This window comes from Capricornis sumatraensis, chromosome 22 (genome assembly GCF_032405125.1).
Source record: "Capricornis sumatraensis isolate serow.1 chromosome 22, serow.2, whole genome shotgun sequence".
Lineage (NCBI taxonomy): Eukaryota > Metazoa > Chordata > Mammalia > Artiodactyla > Bovidae > Capricornis > Capricornis sumatraensis.
Genome location: NC_091090.1, coordinates 29,382,835 through 29,395,773, shown reverse-complemented (window position 1 = coordinate 29,395,773; position 12,939 = coordinate 29,382,835). Strand labels below are relative to the sequence as shown.

The 12,939-nt window shown below is 56.2% G+C and overlaps 1 protein-coding gene across 2 annotated transcripts in view; it reads left to right on the top strand.

Moving 5' to 3' along the window:
• Positions 1 to 9,846, top strand: part of TRAM2 (translocation associated membrane protein 2) — a 68,625-nt gene extending 58,779 nt beyond the window's left edge. For both annotated transcript variants that reach the window (XM_068994044.1, XM_068994045.1), the window contains exons 6-11: positions 32 to 116; positions 675 to 745; positions 2,299 to 2,403; positions 2,600 to 2,743; positions 3,464 to 3,627; positions 4,756 to 9,846. In XM_068994044.1, coding sequence (XP_068850145.1) covers positions 32 to 116; positions 675 to 745; positions 2,299 to 2,403; positions 2,600 to 2,743; positions 3,464 to 3,627; positions 4,756 to 4,829 — 643 coding nt within the window. In that variant the 3' untranslated portion in view covers positions 4,830 to 9,846. The remainder of the gene's footprint in view (positions 1 to 31; positions 117 to 674; positions 746 to 2,298; positions 2,404 to 2,599; positions 2,744 to 3,463; positions 3,628 to 4,755) is intronic.
• The last annotated feature ends 3,093 nt before the right edge of the window (positions 9,847 to 12,939 follow it).

The following is a 12,939-nucleotide window of genomic DNA, read 5'->3' as shown; positions in this document are numbered from 1 at the left end:
CCCTCTGGGTGACTGGCCCCCTTGTCTCCAGCTTCCAGGTGAAGTTCTTCTACCTGTGCCAGCTGGCTTACTGGCTGCACGCACTTCCCGAGCTCTACTTCCAGAAGGTACGGAAGGTGAGTACTCGCCGCCCCTCTCTGACACCACTTGTCCCCCCACCCTCCTGCTGTTCCTCCCTCTGGCCGCCCACGCGTGGTGGAGATGGGGGTGTATTGAGTGAGATGCTGAGCCAGCGCCTGTCAGAGTCTCCCTGATGTCCTCCAGGATTGTTGGGGCAGGGAGGGAGTGAGGAGCTGCCAGTTCAGCCTCTTCCTCCCCTAGAGGACATGCAACTTTGGGGGAAACCTGACTCATCTTCAGGGGAGCTGATGGAGAAGTCTTTGCCTTTTCCACAGATTTTTTTTTTTTTTTAATTTCCCTCTGACTTATTTCCAAAAGCCCTGCTCCCCAGTCCCTGTCTCTTCTGTTTGAACCCAGTCCCGCCCTCTGACCATCGCATTACCTTTGGACTTTGTACAGCCTGGTGCACGGGTCTCTGGGGGCACCCCAGTCTGCCTGTGTTGGCAGCATCGTTCTGCGCCCCTCCTGCCTGCTCTGCCTGCGCCTTCTTCCCCTGCTCCTGCGTCTCAGGCTGGGGAGTCAGCACGTGTGCCGTCTGTGTCTCTCTTTTGCAGGAGGAGATCCCGCGGCAGCTCCAGTACATCTGCCTCTATTTGGTCCACATAGCAGGCGCATACCTCTTAAAGTGAGTGGGACCCAGAGCGGGCCAGGTCTCCCCGCCCTTTTATGTTTGTGCCCCTCTCCACACCATCATTTAATCAGGAGGCACTGATCAGACACTCTGTGTGCCAAGCACCATGCTGACACCTGGGACTGCATAGATGGACAGTGGATGGTTCCTTTATGTTTACCGGATTTTTTCTCCGACGAGTAGGAGAGAAAACTACAAAGATAAGTGGGATGAACACTGTGCTACCACGTGGACCACCTGCCACGGGAACCCAGAGGAGTGACCGCCTCAACCCGAGACAGAGCTGGGAGGGATCTGAGGCAAACAGCTGCCGACCCAGGGCGTTGCAGGTTGCCGGCAGCCTGAGCGGGGCTCCCGCCCCACGCGTCCAGGTGGGGGCGCTGCCAGAGCTCGTGGCCCTGGACTTCCCTTTGGTCCGCAGTGAAGCGTAGAGTAGACACTGCTTGGCTGTCCCGAGGTCAGAAGCGCGGCCGTCACCCCGAGTGTGTCTGTAGTGAAGAGAATCACCGCTGGGCAGGATGTGTCTTCTAGTTTGAAGTTTTCTCGGGCTGGGTTTTTTAGCGGGACAGGAAAGCAATGCGCTGTGTAACCTTCTCAGGTGCCCTGGGGGTCCTGGCCCTGGGGTCTCCTGGGTCTGCACTACGGCCTCCTGTAAGAATGACCAAACAGGGCGATCCAGAGCCAGGTCCGCTCTCCCGTCTGGAGGCTGGGAGCAGCGTCCATGCCTGGACAGGCCTCGGAAGGGCACAGGCCATGCGGGGCCTGTTCTGCTCTTGGTGCTGCGTGCAGGGCAGGTCTGAGCAAGCCAGCCCGCGGTCACCCGGCCCTGAGGTGAGGGCGGGCTGAGGGTGCACAGGCAGGACCACTCGAAGGAAGGGAAGGAGTGTCTGTCAGGAGAGTTTCCCGTGGTGGGCAGGGTGAGGAGGTGGCCCCTTTGTGGTGGGAAGAGCTCTCTGAGGAGGGGACTTGGTGGGGGGCGAGTGGCGGAGCCAGGCAGGTGGAGACCTTGGTGGGGTGCTGTGCAGGAGCAGAGCCCTGAGGTGGAAGTGGGGCTGGGAAGTGAGGCTTGCGATGGCCAAGGGCACGATCCCGCTGGCCAGCCTCAGTCATGCTCTCGACCATTCTTAGGATCCAGAGAACTCGTGGTTTAAGAGGCCGGTTCACTCACACGTGTTCTTATGTTGTGTTGAGTTTTGCTTCTTTGTGCGCCTCTTAGCCGTAAAGACTTGGATGACAAATCGGGCAGTGGGTCTCCCTCCCACCAGCTCCCCTGTATTTCTGCATGTGCACAGCTCAGCTACTCGCCGTGAACACCTTTTCTGTGCTTGGCCCCACCCTGGGCCAGGTGATGAACGCAGAGTGACGGGTGCTGTGAAGTCAGCCAGGTCCACGAGGGGAGCAGGTGGGGGCAGCGGGCCCAGCACGTGAAAGGCCAGGCTCAGTGTGGGGAGAGACTGGAAGGAGCAGAGCTGAATCGCGCGGCGAGGCAGGGCCCCAGGGCGGTGGGTGTCTCATGGGGACTATGAGGCTCGCCTGTGTCTCCGCAGCCTGAGCCGCCTGGGCCTCGTCCTGCTCCTGCTGCAGTACTCGACCGAGTTCCTCTTCCACACGGCCCGACTCTGCCACTTCGCGGACGAGAACAACGAGAAGCTGTGAGTGATGCTGGGCTGAGGCGGCGGGGTGGGATGGGAGGGCCCTGAGGTTAGGTGGAGCCCTGGGGTTATTTTTTTCCTGGAGCATCTTATTTTGGACACCTCAGTTATCAAGCACCCTCCCCGACCACCCTTGAACCCTCTTCCCATTTGGGCCCCAACGGCTGACACACCTTCTGCACCTCCCTGCGGGCAGATTCAACGCCTGGGCGGCCGTATTTGGAGTCACCCGCCTCTTCATCCTCACCCTTGCCGTGCTGGCCATCGGCTTCGGCCTCGCTCGCGTGGAAAACCAGGCCTTTGACCCCGAGAAAGGGAACTTCAACACGTTACTCTGCAGGTGAGCTGGCCAAGAGCCTTGTGAACTCAGCCCAGCTTCGGCTGGAGGTCAGGAGGGGACAGATCCCCAGATCTCCCGCACCTTGATGTTTAGGGGGGAATCTCAGACATCCGGCCAGGAGGGGAGAGGAGATGCCACCCCCCTGATTCCGTCACAGCCATCTCTCCTGCCTGGCCCTAGACCGTCAGTCTGCAGGCCAGGTCCCAGTGTCAAGAGTCCCCCACCGGCCCACGCCTCACGGTGGGTGCTGGGCTCACAAACAGCCTCTCATTTGTCCGTCATGACCCCTTGTGGGCTCTTCACAGCGTGTTCTCCCAAGCGGCCAGGAGGGCAGCGAGGAGGCCACGGTCCTCATGACCCCTGGGATCTGGGGTGGGGGGATCAGAGATTTGTCTGGGTTGCTTGCCGGGTGAGAATTTGCTCTTCTAGAATGATTTCTGCTGTATCGTACCTGTGTTCACTTGAACCATCACCCCCTGATGATATGGAGCTTATATGTGCTGTGTTCTGGGCGGCAGGTCCCAGGCAGGCACGGGGAGTTGTGACAGGAGCTGGAATCACATCTGTCATCTCCTCCCAGCCGGCACACCCCCCTCCCCCGCCACGCGCCTGGAGCTGAGCCCGGCACTGGCTACGTTCTTCCCGGAGGGCTGGCAGGCCGAGCGCTGCGGGGTCCTGGCTGTGCCTCCGCCCAAGCCCACCGGGCCCTTCTCCCTGCAGGCTGTGCGTGCTGCTGCTGGTGTGTGCCGCCCAGGCCTGGCTCATGTGGCGCTTCATCCACTCGCAGCTGCGGCACTGGCGCGAGTATTGGAGTGAGCAGAGCGCCAAGCGCAGAGTGCCCGCTGCCCCCAGGCTGGCAGCCAGGCTCATCAAGAGGGAGTCGGGTGAGTGTGGTTCTGCGTGGGGTAGGTGGGCTCCCCCAGCACCCTGGACCAGACCTGCTGCTGCTCCTCCCCAAAGGGGGCTCTTTGGCTCCTGCCGGGGCCTGACTGGCACATGGCTGGGTCCGGATGGCTTGTCAGGGGGCGGGGGCAGGCAGGTGAGGCAGGGGCCCTTGTGGCCAACCGAGGGCAGGGCGGCGGTGGGGTGGGGAGCTCTGGCAGGAAGCATGCCTTCAGGCTGGCCTTGGGGACCCCATCAAGGGCGGCCGCCTGCCCTCGTGTCCTCGCCTGCCCCCTTGCTCTGCATCTCGGCCTGGCTGTCTCCCAGGATGCCGGCTCTGCCTCTCTCTTCAGGGGTGACCCGAGGTGACAGCACTAGGGGCTGGCGGATGGGGGACACCCCCTTCTCCTCTGGCCCCTGCCAGGTCCTGGGGCGCTGCCAGCCCCATGCTCTCCGTGCAGCCTGGGGGCCTGTCTGCGCCAGGCTCCGTCTTCTGAGTCACCGGCCTTTCTCCAGGTGTGGCCTGCTTGGCAGGGCTTGTGTGTGTTTCAGACACGTGTGCGGCTGGGTGTGGCTCGGAGTCGGGCCCCGCTGGGGGCAGGGGTGGGTATGGGGCGAGGCTGCAGCCAAATGAGCCTCTGACTCTGAGCAGGGAGACTAGGGTGTTGCTGACAAGAAGAGTGGAGTTTTTTCGGGCAGAGGGAGCATTAGGCAAGAGGGTACAGCCTTGTCCCTGCAACCTCTCCACCTCCTCCTGTCTGGCCGGTCAGCTTCCCTGAAGCTTTGCTGAAGCCGGCCAGTGCCCTGCAGGGGCCTGAGGGGAGCTGAGGACTCCAGAGGCCTTGGAGTGATTTCAGGGAGGGTCTAGGCTGGCCTCAGTGACTGTGTGTCACCTCAGCCCCTCCTGCTGAAGGACGGAGACCACCCACCTTAGAGGGGATCAGGAGCCCCCGGAAGTGGCCTGCTGGTGTCCTTCGCCATGGGGGGCTGCAGCCTGGGTCCTCTCGGCTTGTCCCGTGCAGAGCCACAGGGCTGCCAGGCCTCTCCCCACCCTTCCACCCCCACCCCCACCCCCCGCCTCCCATTTCAGACGCAACAGAAACACCATGTCCATCGCCTTTCATTCCCAGGTTACCATGAAAATGGGGTGGTGAAAGCCGAGAATGGAGCCTCCACACGGACTAAGAAACTGAAGTCTCCTTAAGGCCAAAGTGCTGAGAACAGGAATCCTCTCGTGGGGGCCAGCAGGGAGCGCCCCCACCCGCCTTCCAGCTGCAGACGCCCCGCCTCAAACAGCACAATCCCGTCTTCACACAGGGCCTTTTCCTCTTCCTCATGTCTCAGCTGTCTCCTCTTCTTCCTCCATGAACCGTTCTCAATAAAACCAAAAATCTCCCTCTCTCCCTTCCTCAGACCGCCTCACCTCCTCACCTCTGTCCTGGGTGGGGTTTGCTAGAAGTCCAGGCTCTCTCACGGTTCCTTTTCTGTTGGCCTCCTCTTTCTCTTCCTTCATGGCTTGTTTCTCTTTCTACTCGTTAGTGTCCCTTATCGTGCAATTTCTCCTCTCCATGTCTGATTTTTTACGAGAGGAGGCTAAGCTTGCAGTGCTGGCCATCCAACACCCAGTCCCTGGGACTTGAGTCGGCCACCCCGTGCCATGGAGCCTCCGCCAGGCCGGCAGTGGCCCCTCGGTGATCTCTGTGCAGATGGACAGCAGGAGGAGAGACCAACCCTCTTGGATCATCATCTTCTAGGTGCTGATGAACTGACGAGATGTATGATTCTGGTTCTGCACATGCCATCTTGAGCACACCCCCTCCCCCATCCCGGGGGCCCTTTCTAGTCCTAAGTGCCAAGGCATTTGGCTTTGGGACGTGACGACGCGTTCCAGAAGGACGGTGGTGACTGAGTTGGGTCCCGTGGCTGGTCATGCATCGGCAGCCACCCATGCTCTCTGTTGGGGCCCTGCTAGAGGAGGACGAGTCATCCCACTCTACAGCAAGAGCAAAGTGACCGGCGTGGCGGGCGCCTCCAGAGAGGTAACGTAGCAGAAACGACGGCGTCGACCTGGCCTTCTGCGGCACGTCCAGCTGCACTGCTCTTCCTATCATTCACCAGCAACCAAACCAAACAGCAGTTAACAGACAGCCCGGCGGGGGACACACCGGTTCTAAACCCAGCAGCCCTGCCTGTTGGGGGCTGGCCTTGCCCCTGACTTTATCTCTCTCCCTGCAGGAACACTAAGCTCCCCGGTGACCCCTGGTGCCCCAGCGAGGGTCACCTAGGCCCCTCACTCGCGAGCCTCACTTGCTGACTGTCCTATGGAGTTGTTGTCGTTGTCTGCTGCTGTTTGCTGAGCACGCCCACAGCATTTTAGACGGTATAAGCCCAGGCTGACTCAGAATCAGTCTGCTGGTTAGGAGGGCAGACCCAGCCTTGCTGATGGGAGTCTTTTTGCACCTTCCCCCCACGTGGTCCCCCCCAACCCCCCAAAGACAAGGCTTCCAGGCCTCACAGTGCCTTGTGGGGACTCCAGCAGGGAGCGAGGCTCTCAGGAGCCCTGAGTGCCGTGTGGAGCTGGTGGGAGCAGGCATGTTAGTGCCATGTGAGGGGCTGCTCTTCTTCCTGACATCAGAAAGTAAACCTTGAGTTATTACCCAGCACGGGGGAGATGAGTCTCTTCATCAAGGCAGCTTCCTTCTCCAGGTCACTTGCCCCAGAGAGATTTAACCTCCCAGTGCCTTGGATTTGCTTCCTGACAGCCTGGTAGACCCTCGCCTCTCTGCTCAGGATGAGGCCCTGGAGAGGGGAAGGGGTTCTCTTGATTATCATTAGGAGAGGGACAATGCTCGTGAAAACGTGAATTTCTCCCATCTTCTCCTTCCCTGACACTTATCTGGGCTGCAAGGGAGAATGTTGGTGAAAGGATGGGTTGTACCAACTAAGCGGACCCAGTCTAGAATGCCCTCAGCTGTTCAAATAGTCCCCCTCCCCGCTCGCAGCTGTAGCCAAGTTTCTGCTCTTGCTTGCCCGGGGATGCTTTGTATGTAGCCCAGCTCAGCCTGCGGCCTCCTCAGCCCCTGCTGGCCTCACGCCTGGCCCAGCCCTCTCTAGGTGTCCTTGGCACTGCTCCCCGGAGGCCACCCCCCATGCTGGGGAGCCCTGCAGCCTCCTGCCTTCTTGCTGGGCCAGGGAGGAGGGAGCCGCAGCAGAGGCCCTGCCCAGAGCTGCGTCCCTTCTTGGGTACCAAGGTGATCACGGACAGAACACAGGTGTTTGACGTGCCCGTGGTCTCCACGATACCGTGTGCCTCACAGTGGTACCACCAGCCCGGGGCCGGGCCAGCTCTCCCTGTGTCCTAAACGATGGGGTCGGTTCCCTGGTGAGAGTTGGGGAAATCTTCCCCGCCACGTGAAGCCCCCAAGAACATTACGGGAGGCTAGTGTCCCACCCGCCAGCTTCAGGAGTGATTTGAGGGGAGGCTGAGAGGATAACTAGGTGCCTGTCACCCCAGGCATGCCTGGCACATTCACTTCAGAGCAGAGCCAGGCCTGTGGCAAGTTGGCTCACAGTGTGTGGCCAGGGGCCGAACGATCTCAGCTCCGCTTGGTCCTGAGAAGTGGGGCTGCCTTGTCTTGGTTTGGCCAGTCTGGCTCTGTTCTTCAGTCTCAAATCCTCTGTGATGGCCCGGCCACTCGCCCCCAAGTTTGAGAGGCTGCTTAGCACCATCTGGCAGGAGCCGAGCAGACACTTATCTACCTCAGCAGCCCCGCCCCACCCCAGCAGCATTGGCTGGCATGTGTGGGGGCATCTGGTAGCATGGGAGAGGAGGCCCTGGGGTGGCAAGCCTAACCCTCCCTGGAGGCTCTGTGATGGGAAGTTTTCTCGCTCCAGGTTCTGATAACTGCATATTATTCCTTGGTTATAGGTGCCCCTTCTGAAGGCAGGGCAGTTCTGGGGGACCCAGGAGCAGGCCGAGCTGGGCCTGGTCAGTCCTAGCCCTGTATGTGTCTGCAGACCTGCGTCCTTTCCCAACGAGGACCTCTCCCATTTCTGTCCCAAGCGGAGCTACCACACTTCAGAAACCAGACTAGATCCCTACCCTGGCCACCTCTGCAGAGGCTGCTGTTGACTGGAAAGCCCTGGAGCTGGGCCGGGTGTTCGGGATGCGCGCGGCTGGGTTTGCTTTGGGGACCTTCTTTCTCGTCCCCTTTGACTGTTTCCTCGGTGCTGAGGAGGAAGTAGGGGCAGGGTGTGCGCCCCCGTTCCGGGTTCCTTTTCAAGTCTGAAGTGGCTGCTCCTTGCAGCCTTTTGGGTTCTTTCCTGGGCTTTGGCCTCCCTGTTGGTCTGTCCTAGGCCAGAGGGCCAAGAAGGCTGGGAGGTCTGCACGTGACTCACACGCCTGCAGGGGCCCCCGTGTCCCAGTGAACAGACCCCCTCTCCTGAGGGTCACGGCCTGACTCTGTGGAGTGTGGCCATAGGCTTGTGAGTCAGGACCGCCGAGTGGTCTTTGTCCCTCCCCACTGCCATCCTAGCTCGCAGCCCTCTCCTCAGGAGGGCTTAGGCACAACTGCACAACTGGGCTGTTGACAGATCACGTGGGACCTAAGTTGAGTCTCTCTCCCGGTATGGCTGGCTCAGGGAGGGGCCTTCACCAACTTCTCTGTCAGTTCTTGTGTGAGTAGTAATTCCTTTCAGAAGGCTGTGAAAGACCACGGGTCCCCCAGCCGCCTACCTTTACCAGCTCGCTCTGTTTTATGGAGGTCCCCAGAGAGCACGGGGGCGCTGGCTCTGCGAGGCCTTTCTCTGCCCTGAGCTGATCCTGTATCTTTTTGTCAGAAGTGCCTTACTTGCCGGGGTCTCCTGGCCTCCACCTGCACTGCGTGGCCAGCCCCCGGCCCCAGTACAGCTACGTGGAAAAGGGACACGGACTGTGACAGTTTCCCCTCATTCATCCTAGCCTCACCCTCGCCCGTTGTCAGGACCTGGTGGTTTCCAATTCCTCCTGGACTCCAGGTGCTTGTGAGGGCCCCTCTGCGGGCACCTGCCCATCAGGGAAGCTCGGGGCTCCCTGGGCACCAGGCCGCCATGCCTCTGGCCCATGTGCTGAACCCTGTTCATCCAGCTCCCCAACATGTAGAAGAAAAGGTATCCTTGCAGTAGCCTCTTCTCATCTGTTTCCCATTCGACCCAAAGTTTATGCAGAAGGTGTTTACTCTTACTTCCGGTCACAAGTGTTACTCACAGCTGCCCATCTGACGTGGGTCCTGCTGGGCTGTGGCAGACGCCCCCTCCACGCAGTGTTACCTTGCTGAGCATCAGCTCCCCCTTGCCCGCCCCTCCCCGCCACCTCCTCACTCTTCCGGGTTGTGCAATAACTCTCCCAGCCAGTGGTCTTTCCCACAGGCCGTCTGTCCCTTGCAGTGCCCGGCCACTGGGGCAGGACGGAACCCATGGGAGGGGGGTCGTCATCCCCACAGAAGAAACGGTAGCCACGCTCCTTCTGTTGTCATTCTCGTGACCTTGGTGGCACTCTAGTGGAACATTACAGCATCGTCTTAGAAGTCCCTGTATTTTTTAAACTGTTTAAAAACGAAAAAAAAAAAAAAAAACATCCTCATGATGGGGCATTAATAGGTTAGCATCTGGGAATAAGATCTGTGAGACACCCGAGGCATCCCCAGCACTTCGCTGAAAGCGTTCAAGAGTTTGTGTGGAGAGGAGGGAGGTTTTCCCGGGAATCAGCCGTGTGTGGACACCCCTGGTCACCCAGTTGCATCTGACCGGTGGCAAGTGCCACCGTCTCCTTGGGTACAGAGTCAAGTGTTTCTGTGACGAGATTTTACACCTCATCTTTTTCAGTTTCTCTTGTTTAATAAACATCTGAAGGATGAGCTGAGGCTGCTGGTGCCCTGAGCAACTCATAATGCAGATGTGGATGAAGTATCTCTTCACTTTTCCACTTCAGCCTGTTCATGTTATGGACCAAATTTCCAACAAGGAACTCAAGGAAAATTTGTACCTGCCATATTTATGCTTTCATGTAAAAGGGTTTTTTTTTTTTTTTTTGAGGGGGCTCTTTTTACTTTCAGTGAACTTTTTTCCAAATCCTTTTCCCACTGTTTCTGTCCGATTTTAAAACAAATTACAGTTTTGTATGAATTTTTTTTAATGTACATTTTGAAACAAATGATCAAATATTTTTGAAATAACTGAATAAAAGGCATAGAATTATTAGTCTAATTGTCTCAGGTATAATTCCTTTTTACCTGGATGCTCACGTTTGCTTTTTAAAGTTGCAGTTATTTTATTTCACCTCGAAGTCAGATGGCTCTATGGGAATTGATTAGGGTGTTGCTTCAATGCATTTATAGAGTATGTTTCTTCCCCTGAAGATTGAAAAGGTTAAAATTAAGATTGTTTGAAAATAGTGATATTGCTGGCAACTTTCTTTTTTGTAAGAACTTGCACCAACTGTAATCTTAAATTTGTATTCTCAAGTGTGCTTTTATATGAAGAATGAGTTTGCCTCCATTTCAACCTCATTTCTAATGTTTTTCACTGTTAGTAATTTCTTGCATATCTTTTGAGATAGTTTATTGTGGTCATGTGAGTAAGGGAGCTGGAATTAAGGACAGAGAACAAGTCAGTTATTTTGAGTGGTGGGTAGCAGAAGGCCTCTTTCACTTGTGCCTGTAACAGGAGGTGTAAATGTGGACAGGTGTGTGCCGACGTGGGGTGGGGCTGGTGAGGCAGCTCCAGGAGGCAGCGCACTGTGCCCGATGCCTGCGGTGCGGCTCCCGGTCATCCATGGGTGTGTTCTGAGACCCTCGGTGGATCCCTGAAACCCCAGACAGGACCGGGCCCTGTACACACTGTGTTTTCCTATACATACCTACCTACAGTGAAGTCTATACACTAGGCACAGTCAGAGACGAACAATTACAAACATACACCATGATGAAAGCTATGTGAGTGTGGTCTCTACAGATTTTATCTTAACTGTGCTGACTTCTCCTCCTCCTCATGATGTGAGGTGCCTGGCTGTGTGGCGGGGTGACGTGAGCACCCATGATGCACACATGATGCAGCCTTGGGCTACCGCTGACCTGACCACACGTCAGGAGGAAGCGCACCTGCTTGGGGCGATCCTGGGTCTCAACGCTTACGGCTGGGGATCCCGGGTGGGACAGAGCGGGATGGTGCAAGAGTCAGCACAGTACTCAGAATGGCATGCAATTTAAAACTTACAAAGCAGCTCTGGAACTTCCCATCTAATATTTTCAGACCATGGCTTGCTGTGGTAATTGTAAAGTGAAGGTGTGGATAAGGGAGGACGACTGTGTTATGGCGTCACCTGGCTAAAAGAAGACGGGGCTGAGTCTGTGTAGAAGCCACCAGATGTCAGTGTCAGTGCTGAACAGATGCTGCCCGAGTGCTGGTACTAGCAGTGGGCAAGGGACACAGCTGGCACAGTCAGGTGGCCTGTTGCTCATCTCCAGAGCGAGCTTAGGAGATGGGTGCAGTTGGCTGAGGGACACACACGGGCTGTGAGGACCAAGCAGGAACCATGCACCTGAGGCGAAGGCGCAGGAGAGTCAGGGGCTCAGCTGGATGGGCTGGGTGACCTGAGTGGTCGGACTTTCTGAGCTGGCTTGCTCACCTGTGCTCAGTGTTTTGGGGGAGGCGGTTGGCTGCACAGTCGGGTCCAACTCCTTGCGACCCCATGAACTACAGCATGCCAGGCCTCCCTGTCCATCACCAACTCCCAGAGTTTACCCAAACTCATGTCCATTGAGTCGGTGATGCCATCCAGCCATCTCATCCTCTGTCGTCCCCTTCTCCTCCTGCCCCCAATCCCTCCCAGCATCAGTCTTTTCCATTGAGTCAACTCTTCGCATGAGGTGGCCAAAGTATTGGAGTTTCAGCTTCAGCATCAGTCCTTCCAAAGAACACCCAGGGCTGATCTCCTTCAAAATGGACTGGCTGGATCTCCTTGCAGTCCAAGGGACTCTCAAGAGTCTTCTCCAACACCACAGTTCAAAAGCATCAATTCTTCAGTGCTCAGCTTTGTTCACAGTCCAACTCTCACATCCATACATGACTACTGGAAAAACTATAGCCTTGACCAGACGGACCTTTGTTGGCAAAGTAATGACTCTGCTTTTGAATATGCTGTCTAGGTTGGTCATAACGTTCCTTCCAAGGAGCAAGCGTCTTTTAATTTCATGGCTGCAGTCACCATCTGCAGTGATTTTGGAGCCCCAAAAAATAAAGTCTGACACTCTTTCCACTGTTTCCTCATCTATTTCCCATGAAGTGATGGGACCAGATGCCATGATCTTTGTTTTCTGAATGTTGAGCTTTAAGCCAACTTTTTCACTCTCCTCTTTCACTTTCATCAAGAGGCTTTTTAGTTCCTCTTTCTGCCATAAGGGTGGTGTCATTGATATATCTGAGGTCATTGATATTTCTCCCGGCAGTCATGATTCCAGCTTGTGCTTCTTCCAGCCCAGCGTTTCTCATGATGTACTCTGCATAGAAGTTAAATAAGTAGGGTGACAATATACAGCCTTGATGCACTCCTTTTCCTATTTGGAACCAGTCTGTTGTTCCATGTCCAGTTCTAACTGTTGCTTCCTGCCTGACCTGCATACAGGTTTCTCAAGAGGCAGGTCACGTGGTCTGGTATTCCCATCTCTCTCAGAATTTTCCACAGTTTATTGTGATCCACACAGTCAAAGGCTTTGGCATAGTCAATAAAGCAGAAATAGATGTTTTTCTGGAACTCTCTTGCTTTTTCCATGATCCAGCGGATGTTGGCAATTTGATCTCTGGTTCCTCTGCCTTTTCTAAAACCAGCTTGAACACCTGGAAGTTCACAGTTCACGTATTGCTGAAGCCTGGCTTGGAGAGTTTTGAGCATTACTAGCATGTGAGATGAGTGCAACTGTGCGGTAGTTTGAGCATTCTTTGGCATTGCCTTTCTTTGGGATTGGTTTGCTTGCTTGCTTGTTTTTGGAGGGAACGGTGGTGGTGAGATCTAGGGACAGTGAACACTAAGCTTGTGGTTTGAACAGAGCACTCGATGAATTAATTTCTCATAGGAACAGGCTCGTGCTCCTACACCAGCAGGATATTCACTCAAAGTGACCCTTGATCTCCTGGAAATCTAGATACAGCTTCTCAGATACCTCTGAAGCCTACAGGTAACAGGCTTGACTAGATGGTCTTTTCAGGCCCCTGGGAGTACAGACGGAGTACTGGTGGGGAGGAATCCAAGATGGTGCTTATAAAGGTGAAGCTGGTGGCTG